Below are 13,616 nucleotides of genomic sequence, written 5' to 3'. Positions count from 1 at the left end.
ATAAAAAAGGTGGATTTGGGAGTACCACTACAGGGAATTTCTTTAGCAATCCTCCACGGGTGATGAAACACAGAGCGGTTTTATAATGCCGGATTTCTCCATGAATGCAAGTTATACTGGTCTTTACTTTCACCCACTGTCGTGGTAGTGCATAAAGGTGATCAACAATGGAAATGTTGCTGCCAGAATCAAAAAGGGCTTCAACTCTAAACCCATTTATAATAACTACTCCCTTATGTGATGTCGTCAGGGGGTTTGTAAGTGCACATAATCTCTCTCCACCTGCATTATCCTCATTCCCGGGTAGGTAGCGCACCCACTTTTCCAGGGACTTTGGCACAGGCTCCGGTATATATGGGAAAGGCAGAGTTTGTGGGACTTAATTCCCATGGTGTCCACTAATTCCCATGGTGTCTGCTGTCCCCAATTTTGAGGCTGTCCTGGATGACACTACAAGCTTGATGAGGTCATCGATATTTTGAAATTCTCCCCACACTGGCTGGCTTAATTAAGAGGAAGCAGGCTATCTGCTGGACTATTTGTATGGTGGTACATTCGAATGGCCTTAGCAACAGTGCCACCTTTTTCCAGAGAGCAAAGGCTTGCTCCTGGGTTGGCCTATCTATGTGGAATTTCTAATTTGTTATTTTCTCCACCTGCTTGTCTGGGGATGCCCCACATTTATCTAGGATCTTAACCCTAGTAGGGGGGATAGCCCTGTCCTCTGAGAGAGCATAATATGCCCCCTTTGCTTCCACCATAGGGACTAGCCCACTCCTGTGTGTTTCTCCCATATACTCCCCTGTTTTGGGCGCAGAGCCTGTACTGGGTCTTTCCGGACCACATAAAGGACAAAGTAAGAATTAAAATAAGACAACATTAATTAACATAGAATAAGAGTAAGGTCCGATGGCCAGGGAGGACAGAAAAAAACAAAAAAACTCCAGATGCCTGGAGAAAAAAATAAAATCTGCAGGGGTTCCAGACCACGAGACCACCCAGTCCCCTCTGGGCATTCTACCTCACATAAATGAAACAGTCCTCTTTGTATTTAGGGTTCTCACGGAAGGACTTGATGATGATTTGATTACGCCACTGTCACAAGAATGAGGCAAAGACATCAAGAAAGGTTTGGGGCAGACACCAGTATAAAATTCCCTGGCTGCAAATGGTTAATTCTTAGGAGTTGTTTACAGGTTTGAGTCCAAAACAGAACTGATGCAGGCTGTCAAAGATGGTGGCTTTATTTGCCGAGACAGGAAGTGATGTTATTAGAGGGCCCGAAACCAGACGTGACGTCATCAGATGGCCCAGAAAAGGAAGTATTGTCATTTGGGGGCCCAGAACTGGACGTGAAGTCATGAGATACGCCAGAGGTGTTGTCATCAGAGGCACCGGAATCATGCGGGATCGTATGCATGCGATTGAAAAAGGAAGTCAGTGCACATTGCCGCCCCATGGTCTGGTGTGGAATTACCGTTATTCAGGCCTTTTAGCTGCTTCCCAATCGCACGTGTGTGATACTTAGTTATTGTAACATTTTGGTGTCGAAAGGACTCATCACACCAGTTAACACAGTCATTTCCCACTGGACCAGGACTGGTTTTATTCATATTGAGTAGGCTAACAATCTTAATACATAATTCGCCAGTCTCCTCACTCACTCATGTGCAGTCGCCTTCTGCGCAGCTGGCCGAAAAACCTTATGAGACTGACATCGCGGCAGGCGGTGGATTTACGGGCTTGAAAATTCAAAGAGAAAGGCGACTTCGACCGACATCCAACTCCAACATCGCGGCAGGCGGCGGATTTACGGCCGCAAAAATTCAAAGAGAAAGGTGACTTCGATTAAAGCTCCAGAGACCTGAAAGGCGATTTTGACTACAGCTCGAGGCCTAATTACGCATTCATTCAATACACCAATATCAGGTTTGTGGTGCTTATACTTATTACTATTCCACTCGTGCCCGTTTCATCATACGTCATCGAAACGGGCTCTTTGTCTAGTCAATCATATTAAGATGAACCTGTGCTCAAATTAACTGAGACTATCATTAGTGTAAAGGAAGTAAAAAAGAGGTGAAAGAACTGACATTAAGGGACCTGTGGATGAGGCCAACATGTCAGACAGACAGCCATTGACTTTCACTCTTCAAGTCCTGTCTATTAAAAAATGAAACAGCCATCCTACCAAACTGAAGTTGAAATTAAATTCTTTAATAAGTTTCTGTTCAAGAAGGTGTGGCTGAATGGTGTTAAAGGCTGAAGAGAAGTCTACAAACAGGAACCTCACATGAGTCTTGGTGCTCTACAAGAGTTCATGCAAGAAATGAAGTAAAGTGACATAAGAACATAAGACATTTGAGAAACAAGAGGAGACCATTCAGTCCATCAAGGCCATTTGTTAGCTAATAGCTAAGCTGTCCCAATGTCTCATCCAGATTCTTTGTTAAGGTTTTCAAGGTTTCTTCAACTCCAGAAGTATCTGTTTGCTCCAGAGCCCCACAACTTTTTGCATAAAGAAGTGCTTCCTGGCTTCAGTTTTAAATGCATTTCCCCTTCATTTCCACTGATGTCCTCAAGTATGTGTTTCACCCATAAGCTGAAAGAATATTACCGGGTCTCCTTTATCAATGCCTTTGAGGATTGTAAATTCTTGGATGAGGTCCCCACACCATCTCCTCTGCTCAGACTTAACAGGTTTTTTTTTCTCAGAGTCTGCCACATTAGAACATGTCCTTAAGTCCCATGATGCACTTGGATACTTTCCTCTACACAGCTTGAAGTGCTGTTATATCTTTTTATAATTTCGTGACTTGAACTGTACACAATACTCCAGGGACCACATGTATAAATGGAGCATACGCACAAAAATGTTGCGTACGCCTTTTTCCACGCTCAAATAACGATGCATAAAACCTAAAATTGGAGAAAAGCCACGCACATTCTCACACTAGCTCAAACCATGGCCTATGCAAGTTCTCCACTCGGTTTTGCAAACTGGCAGCACCCAGTGTCAAAACAGTGCTTTTGTTCCAGTGTGGTTTCCTTCTTTTTTAGATCCACATCCCTGATGTGGCTTTATCATATACACTGAAATTAACTGCATATTGTTTATGAGTTTAAGGCATCTGATTGTAATTAACCTTTAACAATATAATTGTCCACGGAATGGCCAAACTATTCCAAATACCATAACTGCTTTAGCGTTGTTCCTCTCACCGCACCTTCTTCTTCTTCTTCTTTCAGCTGCTCCTCTTAGGGGTTGCCACAGCAGATCATCTTTTTCCATATTACTCTCACTGCACCACTCAGAGTATTTATCCCACTGTATCTGAGTGTGGAATCACAGCTCTACAGCAGCTGATCAGTAAGAGAATTATCGGTATACAGCATCAAGCACACGCTGCCTCAGCCATGCTGTCTATTGAACTGCTCTCATACGACAAACGCTTCAGAGCCTTTCCTGTACGGACCTCGCGGTTCAGAAACAGTTTCATCCCAAGAACTCTAAACGTACTCAATCAGTCCATCAAGTGCTCCTTGTAGAACAGTTTGGACTTATTAGTACAATTACCTCACTGTAAACTTGCGATACAGTTATAATATTGCACAACCTGAGCAACTATATAAAGCGCATATTTACATATGATGACAATATCATTTTTAAGATGAAATGCAGCAAAATGTTTATTACATTATACAGATAAAATGTTAGCATCATGTCAATAATCTATACTGTTAATAATTAAACATGTGAGGACACGGTGCCGTAGCACTAGCGACGATCTGGCGCCCCGTTCAGGGATTGTTCCTGCCTCGCGCTGTATTCTTGCTGGGACTGGCATGACACTGGAAGGATAGATGGAAAGAATAATTAAACATGTACTACGAAGATATTTCAATGTTCCTTAAATGTTTTGAAGAATATGCGTTCTAAGCTTACAGATGGCTTAACGTCTATTACAGAGCTGATTGTGTGGCGATTGGGTACTTGGAAAAAGAAAAGAAAGGACAGGAATTGGGGGTTAGTACGTTTGAAAGAGACAGCACTGCTGCAATAAATTATTTTATCGAAGGTCGAGCACGGCTCAGCAAGCATCTTGCGTGAGCCAAGAAAAATCTCTGGACAGGACGCCAGTTCGTCACTATCACCGCGCCACCGTGTTCCCATGTTTAATAGCGTGCTTTAACTCCTATCATCATGAAAATGATATCAAGTATACATCTCAGTATTTTAATTATTCAGAGAGCTGTAATATCACGAATGTAATGGATTCTGTGTCCTGTCGGAGGAAGAGAAAGCCCGTTTAAGAAGCACATAGTGATTCACACACATAGAGCACAAAGAAGAACCATACAAAACAAAGCATTTAGTGTGCTACTTTAGTTGCGATGGGATTTGAGAAACTAGTAAATTAAACGATTTAAAGATGAAGTTTATGATGTTCTACTTTAATGACTATTTCCTGTAGGGATCACTAGCTCTCAAGTTGGAATAAGTTCTTTTACAATTGCGGTGTCTTAAGTAACCCGAAAACTATATAGATATAATATTAAAAGGTGATACCTCTCCCATAGTGATACGGCAATAAGAAATCACATACGAGAAAATAACTTAGCTTTCTTTAGTGACGATTTACATGGCATTACAGACGGAGGAAGCCAAATGGCAAGACAATTACCAAGGTGGAATCTTGATGTATACAACCATTTTCTGTCGCTGCGCTGGAAGGATTTTCAGGATGGATGATCTTATCACCCATCCATCCATCCATCGTCTTCAAGGTGTTTGGCTGCTGTCCAAGTCTTCTATACTGTTTTCTACACGTGCAGGGCCTTACTTAGGTTCCAAACAAGGAATGCTTTTAATATTAAGGACTAAACATTTTTAACAAGGAAAGTTACTTTTTGTGATTCTGGTTGAGTTTTCTTTAGGTCAGATTGACTGATTTTTGTGTTTCCTCAGTTTAAATATCTGCACACCTCCCTGAAGATTCTTGCTCCTAGAATGTTTGTCCCTTTCCCTTTTAGATGTTTTTTAGGGTTTTTGTTTTTAGCAACTGGTATTCCTGTCAACTGTTTCCACACCTTTAGGACCTTCTGTTGTTTTAATGATAACTTTGAAAATAAAATGAAAAATGGAGTTGAACCACTCTGTAGAAGTTCTCAAGTGCCCACCACTAACATGGTTTAGTCCATGACTTTTATTTGGTTTTAATTTTATAAAAATGTTCTCTGAATCCTTCTGAACATAAACATCTCTCTCTGTTATCTGAAACCATCTTCTTCAAGCCGAGTCCTCGCTCAGTCAAATCAAACTGCTCAAATCTCCAGTCATATTCATTAAACCCGTTTGCTCAATCAGGGCGGCAGTTTAAACCACAAACCCTTACATGTTTTTATTTTTTGGTTGATGATGTCCAGCTAAGGATTTAATGTCTGACCACATGAATCTCAAATTTTGTGTGGACAAATTCTGCTCAATTTTATCCTTATAATCAACTTTATCTTTTTAATGCCAAGTTTTAATTCCCTTAGAGCAGCTCGTGCCTCATTAGTATTTCCTCATCTAAAGACACTTTTTCTTTTGATATAATAATGACATTAAAGATTTGATGACCCAGGGTGTGTTGATCAGATAGACCTTCACACTTTTAGCTGAGATCAGCACGTCTTCACAAACAGAAACAGAGCTGCTGATCACATCACAAAGCTCAACTAAATCAGTGCAGGAGTCCATCAAAAGATCTCAATGTGGACAATGAAAGCAGCCTTGGAGACTTTGGATTGAATCTTCACTCCAGAGCTTCACTGTCTTCTTGTGGACTTTTAAATTCCTACAGAAAGTGTTGAATGTCAGAAATAGTGTGGAGTATTTTACAAGAGTGCTGCAGAAATACAAATAAAGTGCAAATCAGAAAATGTGTTTGTGCTTTTGGTGCCTTTGTTTAAGTCCTGGTGACAAAGGTTAGGCTTCTGATGCTTTGATCTGAGTGTTTACTTTCAGCATGTCGACTAAAGCTGTGATAATTGTCTCTGTTGACATTGATGGGTGAACCTTAGGATGAATACAAACAACGCTAAAAAATATTTGTGGGAATTCTCTAGACGAGTAGAGTGGTCTGAGTCACACACTGAGCAGCTCAATGTCCGCAGAGCTCACTGCTTTTCTGACTGTTACTGATTGAGACCACCATTTATATACAGATGGGCAGACGCCACCGGGCCCTTTACCTGTGACAATGACGTCTCGATGATGAGCTTTGTGACACTGATGAACTCAGAGAGCCACGTCTCATAATGCAGGCTTCTCTGTATTCTGTCTGAACACAAGCTTTAGTTTGTAATCATCAAGTTGATAGATAGATAGATAGATAGATAGATAGATAGATAGATAGATAGATAGATGATAGATAGATAGATAGATAGATAGATAGATAGATAGATAGATAGATAGATAGATAGATAGATAGATAGATAGATAGATAGATAGATAGATAGATAGATATGATAGGCACTATATGATAGATAGATAGATAGATAGATAGATAGATAGATAGATAGATAGATAGATAGATAGATAGATAGATAGATAGATAGATAGATAGATAGATAGATAGATAGATAGATAGATACTTTATTAATCCCAAGGGGAAATTCACATACTTACAAATAAATAAATACACATGATTACGTAAAGGACTGCACAGTCGCCATTATTACAGTCAAAGTGGAATGTGTTGGGTTACCTGTTACCTCAAACGAGCCCGAAGACATCTGACCCATTTCAGTGTCCTCCGCTTGTCACCTTCATCAGACTCATCCTGTCTCTTCAAAGTGGAAAGTTCTGGAAGCAGCTCTGGCCTGTGTCTGCACTCGTCAGGTACCGTCACAGTAGAAACTCCTGGCTGTGCTGAATCACTCAGGTGAATAGAAGATGCATCGGGAAGACAGCAAGAAAAGAGAAAAAGTATCACCAAAATAATAAAAACAAATAAAAGCAGACACTCCATAACACTTCAATGACAAAATATTCCTTAATTCCTGTTCAGAAAATTAACCCATGATTACAAATTAATCTCAACAAATACATAAACTTTGACAAAGACAGAAACAAACAGACCTGCAGCTGGTCACCAATAGAGCTGCCAGTAAATGATTGACAAGAATTCCAGTTTGTCATCCTCACCCCGTGGTCACCTGTGACAAGTCCATCTGGTCACCTGAGTGCAGGACACTGTCAGTCTCATGTCTGTGACGTTCTTATCCAGTGTTGATGTCCACATGTCAGTCTGAATGACTTGGCACCAGTCAGTCGAGCGTGAAGGCAGGAGACTCTGTCAGGTATATAGCGCCTTACTTTATAAGAATGGCAGTGGTCTCGTGTTCACACTGCACTTCAGTGAAAAGTCAGAGTACAATTGGCCATTGAACCTTTGTGTTGTTTGTCCTTCTGTCTGTCTGTATCTCCTCATGTCCTCACTTTTCTCTCTTCTTCTCCACAGCCTGTATCAATGTCATCTCACCTCCAGATGTTGCTCAGCTCTCTTCTCAGCTCTTTCTGCTCCACACTCACGACTGACTGAACTGAACCTGAGCAACAACATCAACATGAAGGATTCAGGAGTGGATCAGCTGTGTGAGGGGCTGAGGAGTGAAAACTGCAAATTAGAGAAACTGAAGTAAGTGAACAACAAGTGTGTGTGTGTGTGTGTGTGTGTCTCATGAATTTTATTTCTTGTCACATTACTGCTCTGACTTTTCCACTCCCACAACACAAACGCTGTGATTAATCAGGACAGACTGCAGTGTCCCTTATGGACAGACAGATAGATGTGAGGTGACACAGCAGCAGATTTCCTTTAATAATTCAGTTCATAAAGACAGCATTGTGACCCTGAGCCCCTCCACCACACTGGTCACTCTCCTCATCCTCTCTGTCCAGACTGTTGTTATATTTCTTGTCCCACAAGCCCATGCTGTCCATTCTTTATTTTAATCTCATACTTGTTCCTGTCCTCCATTGTCACTTTCCCCCTTTCACTCCTCTGATGTCCTAACTAATGTATGTTAAAAATTACTAAAATAGAATAAGGAGGAGAAACACAGTCAGTGTGAGGAGAACAGACGACTAAAGTGACAGAAGACAAAGAGGAGTGGACAGCTAGAGCAGGACTGAAGTGGCAGATAAAGACAAGGAGAATAGTAGAGCAAAGATAAGGAGATAGAAGAGAAGGAGATGAACAGAATTAAGAAAAAGATGAATAAAAGAGGAGGACAAGGAGAGAGTGGAGGACAGACAGAGGAATAGTGGATAGCAGCAGTAGAAATGACCAGCCAGCCATACACAGAATTCTTTGCATTTATATAGCACTTTTCTCACTACTCAAAGTGCTCAGCAATTGCACGTTAAGAGCCTTGCTCAAGGGCTCAACAGAGCAGAGTCCCTACTGGCATTTACAGGATTCGAACCGGCAACCTTCTGATTGCCAGTGCAGATCCTTAGCTACATTTACATTTACATTTACATCATTTAGCAGACGCTCTTATCCAGAGCGACTTACAACAGTGTTTATTAGTTTTTTTCGCATACCCCCTGGGGTCAGAGCGCAGGGTCAGCCATTGTACAGCACCCCCTGGAGCAATTACAGGTTAAGGGCCTTGCTCAAGGGCCCAGCAGAGTAGGATCTCTTTTGGCACTGACGGGGATTCGAACCGGCAACCTTCAGGATACCAGCACAGATCCTTAGCTACAGAGCCACCACTCCACCTGTCAGAAAGAGAAGGTCACAGGGAGGAGAGGATTAGGACTGCAGGCAGTGTGGACAGTAAGGTGGGAGACACAGGAAGTGACCGCCATTATAGCCAAGTGGACTGAACAGGCTGACATCATTCTACAAGACATGACCCCCAGGTCTACACAGGACATCGACATATATCTGTCAGTGGGCTGAGTGACCGACAGGTGGACACACACATCATGTGCAGTAGACGTCCAGAGACACTGAGAGGATTCTGGGAAGGTGACCTCAGTGGGGGTGTCAGTGAGATACTCCAGTGTGAGGAGTGGTGCCCTCTTGTGTTTGTAACTCACACTTGTGTCTCTTGTGGGAGATTTAAACAAGAATCTCACCACATGATAAGTGTAGGCTGTCACATGACTTTCTCAATAATCCAGTATATAGCACCTTTTTGATTTTTTTATACACACATGGTCTTCACTGATGTCATCAGAGGTCCAGACCCTTTGCCTCACAAATCCTTCTTTTGTCATTTCAGTCATTCAGGGTCTTCCTCAATGCCAGCAGACAATCAAACGGTCGACTGGAGATGTGAATAATTTGACATCACTAAGGACACCTGTCACACTAGTCCTGTGCTCCACTGGTCACTCTCTTTACTACTAAATACAAAGCTGTGTGGTGACACATGTCAGGGGTCAGTGGTTGTCTTCAGGTTTTTAAATTAAAATGGTGGACTCAGAGGGGCGTAGGTGGATGTGGTAGTGTAGGGGAGCAGAGCAGCCCTGGAGTGTTGGTGGTGAATTGGTGGAGCGCACTTTACACCTGCAAAGTGTGGTTCGGCCAGTGTTCTCATTAGTGTTCTGGGGTGTGGAATTGGACACCTGCACCCCTATGAGTTTTTGAACCTGGGCAGGATAGTCAAGAACAAAACTGAACAGGAAAGAAAAAGGAAAAGATGGAGATGGAGATGGAGGCTAAATGAGAAATAAAGTAAATGCAGAATTGTGGCTGAGCTGATTCAGTGAAGTGGAGGCATGTGGTTCGAGAAGTGGCACTGAGAGAAGTGACCTCATGGCACTCAAAGGGCAAAGTGGAAACCAATTCACCCTGCTGAATTGTAACAGCCAACTAAAACAGCAACATGGTGTGTGCTGGAAACACAACAGTGTCAGATCTCATCAGAAACAGAGACGAGACAACAAGGAAAATGAAAATGGAGCAGACAGTGGACTGAGGCAGGAGCCACAATCTGTCTGTCAGTATAGAAAAGACAAAGGAGCTCAGGAAAGTCTGTACACTTGACTCCAAACTTCACATCGAGGACTGTGTGGTGGAGGTGGTCAGCAGCTCTTGAGTCCTCAGTGAAGGTCGACCTCACCTGTATTATCCATGCCAACTCCATAGATGATAAGACACAGCGGCTACTTCCAGTCTCAACTGAGTATAGCAAGTCTGCCCACCTCTCTATTGTCACCACATTCTAGAGGAGTACCATACAGAGGGTTGCATTGTTATAGTACTTCTGCTATAAGAATTGCAACATCATAGACCTCAAGATCCTGTGGAGGATGGTACAGACAGCTAAAAAAAATCACTGGGACATCTCTGTCTCTTCCATTGAAGACATCTTCTAGAAGTGCTGCACCTGCAGGTCCTCTGATATGGTGCAGAACCATCAGTCTCTGGACACTTTACCCATCGGCTATTTGGTAGATAGTACCTGAACAGAAAGGTAAATTTTTCACTGACTGTCAGGCTTCTCCACACTAAATCTTTCAGTTTGCATTCACATGTCTCCTTTGTCATTAAATTTGCCATGTCCTTGTGGAGTTTGTTCTTGACACATAACTCCATGTTGTCATACCACGCGGTGCTCGCCAGTGCATGCCAGTGCAGACCCAGTGGATTTTTGCTCATTTCTTTGCTGTTTTAGGTAGCTCACTCTCCTTAGATGGATGGTTTGCTTTAGTCACTAGGATGGAGATCATGCCACTGTGGCCAATTCACCCTTTTTATCAGATTTCCATTGAATGGCACAGCTTATCGGGGCGGCACAGTGGTGCAGTGGGTAGCGCTGCTGCCTCGCAGTTGGGAGACCTGGGGACCTGGGTTCGCTTCCCGGGTCCTCCCTGCGTGGAGTTTGTATGTTCTCCCCGTGTCTGCGTGGGTTTCCTTCGGGCGCTCCGGTTTCCTCCCACAGTCCAAAGACATGCAGGTTAGGTGGATTGGCGATTCTAAATTGGCCCTAGTGTGTGCTTGGTGTGTTTGTGTGTGTCCAGCGGTGGGTTGGCACCCTGCCCAGGATTGTTTCCTGCCTTGTGCCCTGTGTTGGCTGGGATTGGCTCCAGCAGACCCCCGTGACCCTGTGTTCAGATTCAGCGGGTTGGAAAATGGATGGATGGATGGGCACAGCTTATCCTGCTGCTGATTCAGTGCTGATATCATCCCAGCTGACACCATCACAATATTGACATCATATAAGACAATGTCTGTGCAGCCGGCATCTACAATTCAAAAAGCTCACGTCCAGATGACAGCAGCTTTTCTGTAGCGTCAGGACTTCAGTTTAGGCAGAAGACCAGCAGGCCAGCTTCTTAATATGTTTATATATATTTATAAAATCTTCTTGCCATTTTGCACTCTTGGCCTGGTGGCACATTATTTCTTGGCACTCTGTCCTTGTGTGTGGATGATGTGACATTAACATTTACATTTATTTGCTTTACAGATATTTTATATAAAAAGACTTACAAATGAGGTCAATACAATCGAGTAACATCAGTCAATGGACTTTTGTTAAGCAGGTGTAGCAGGACATGTTGAAAAAGTTGATCTTCATAAGTGAAGAACTATAAATCTAGCATAAGAAAAGAAGATCAGTTAACAATATGACAGACATCTAAAGAGCATAAAACAGCGTTTCTCAACCTTTAAGTAGTTGCGACCCAAGTTTTCATAACAGTTTTAATAGTGCCCCCCTGAACTGGAGGGTCCATTGGTGTTACACATGCTCTGTTGTCATGTCAGTGGAGAGGACATTGAATTTCACAATGTTGCCATCTCTGTACTGCAAAAATATGTTGTTACACATCTTTATATATAATACGCTGTCGCGGCTGTTCGTTTGTCTGTCCAGGATTTTAAATCACATGTAACTCGCAAACCGTTTGACCTATTGATCTGAAATTTGGTACACATATACTACGTGATGTTTTCTATCAGCTTTCAGGGTGATGATTGACCTCCAAGGTTGTTCCTCTTTTTCTTTTATTTTATTGTAGAATCAACTCTGGGCAGCGCATTCTCATCCCTACGACCTTCACCGTCACTTCCCCTACCTCTTCATATCTTAAATCATTCTTGAGGCAGATTGAAGACTTAAGTGCTATCTTTAAAAAAAATGTATTAAATAATTGTAACACATGATGCCATTGAAAGAAGAGAAGAAGCGGGCTGCTAGGGTGGAGAAAAGAAGAGCTGCTCAGGAAGTAGCAAGCGCATCAACCTCTGAGCAAACGAATGCTAAACATACAGAGAAAGAAAGAGGATGAAAACTAGGAATGCTCAAGTCAAGTGTATTCACTGCACGTTATCATGCAGTGTGCCGTTACTGGTTACGTGATAATTGGACTTGACATATTGCTGAGACTGAGATGTACTGACATGCTGACCTCATTCTTGAGGATGGAAGAGAAGCAGCTAAGTGTTTTCTGTTGTGGTCTGAGAGTTAGGGTTTAAAAAAAAAAAAACATCTTGCTCCTAAAAACTTTGTGTTTTGATTGCAACTAAGGATCTGTGCAGAAATTTTTAAAGCTTTTATCCCTGTAGAAGGGTTTTTTGCTTTTTTTCACCTGCACAGGAGCAAAAGCAGCTGAGAGTTTCGAGGAGCTTTTGGAAAAGTTACTTATTACTTGTACTTGTTCTTGTTATTTATATTTAAAGTTGTGTCGGGGAGGCAGGGCAGTAAGTAACAGTTGTTGACACTGGCATTTCTATAAAGAAACACCCAGCATCATAGTAAAGACTGATTAAAAGTAACAGAAACAATAATTCATTAGTGGGGACAAAATGGCAGCGGCTGATTTCAAAGTAGTAAAGAGAAGGGCTCAGTTGTACATAAACAGGCAGCAAGCGTTAAAATGTCGATCAGACAGAGTAGGCTGTAGGAGCAGACAATACAGTAAGAAATGAACAAGCAGCAGAGATTCAATAAGAGAGTTTCTTGTAGTAAGAAGTAAAATGTGTGCATAAAATGTACTAGACTGAACAGTTCTTAGACGTCAGGAAAGTAAAGCAGTTGAGAGGGCGACAGTGTAAAGGTTCATTAATACAAAGGAGTACAAATGGTGTGAGTGGAGAGCTTTTAAGTAAAGAATAAGAGGGGCACAAAGTTAGGAGACAGAGAAAAGTAAAGTCAACCTCATAGAATAACAAACAGCAGGCACTCCAGGTGGGCGGCACGGTGGCGCAGTGGTAGCTCTGCTGCCTCGCAGTTAAGAGACCCGGGTTCGCTTCCCTCCTTCCTTCGCTTCCCTCCCTGTGTTGAGTTTGCATGTTCTCCCCGTGTCTGCGTGGGTTTCCTCCAGGTGCTCCGGTTTCCTCCCACAGTCCAAAGACATGCAGGTTAGGTGGATTGGCGATTCTAAATTGGCCCTAGTGTGTGTTTGCTAGCAAACATTTACTCTAGCAGGTTAAAATGTAAAAATATCAGTTTTGGTAAGTTCGAGTCTTTTGAGTATCTCGCCATTGTTATTCAGGGAGATTCTCACGTTCTAGTATTATCCGTGTATAGACCTCCTAAATTCAACGCGTCTTTCTTTGAGGAATTCTCTGACTTGATGTCAATCTTAATTACGAACTATGACGCAC

At 42.4% G+C, this 13,616-nt stretch overlaps 1 protein-coding gene across 5 annotated transcripts in view; it reads left to right on the top strand.

Annotated features, from left to right (window-relative positions):
* The window catches only part of LOC114645181 (NACHT, LRR and PYD domains-containing protein 3-like), a 91,730-nt gene that overhangs the window by 63,370 nt on the left and 14,744 nt on the right, over positions 1–13,616 (top strand). For 4 of the 5 annotated variants that reach the window (XM_051921729.1, XM_051921730.1, XM_028793073.2 and 1 more), the window contains one exon: positions 7,509–7,685. The exons of the other annotated variant lie outside the window; for it this stretch is intronic. In XM_051921729.1, the coding sequence (XP_051777689.1) occupies positions 7,509–7,685 (177 nt within the window). The remainder of the gene's footprint in view (positions 1–7,508; positions 7,686–13,616) is intronic. 5 annotated transcript variants of the gene reach the window in all.

The sequence above is a fragment of the Erpetoichthys calabaricus genome (assembly GCF_900747795.2).
Source record: "Erpetoichthys calabaricus chromosome 1 unlocalized genomic scaffold, fErpCal1.3 SUPER_1_unloc_22, whole genome shotgun sequence".
NCBI lineage: Eukaryota > Metazoa > Chordata > Cladistia > Polypteriformes > Polypteridae > Erpetoichthys > Erpetoichthys calabaricus.
Note: the sequence above shows the minus strand (reverse complement) of the source record. Positions and strands in the feature narration are given on the sequence as shown.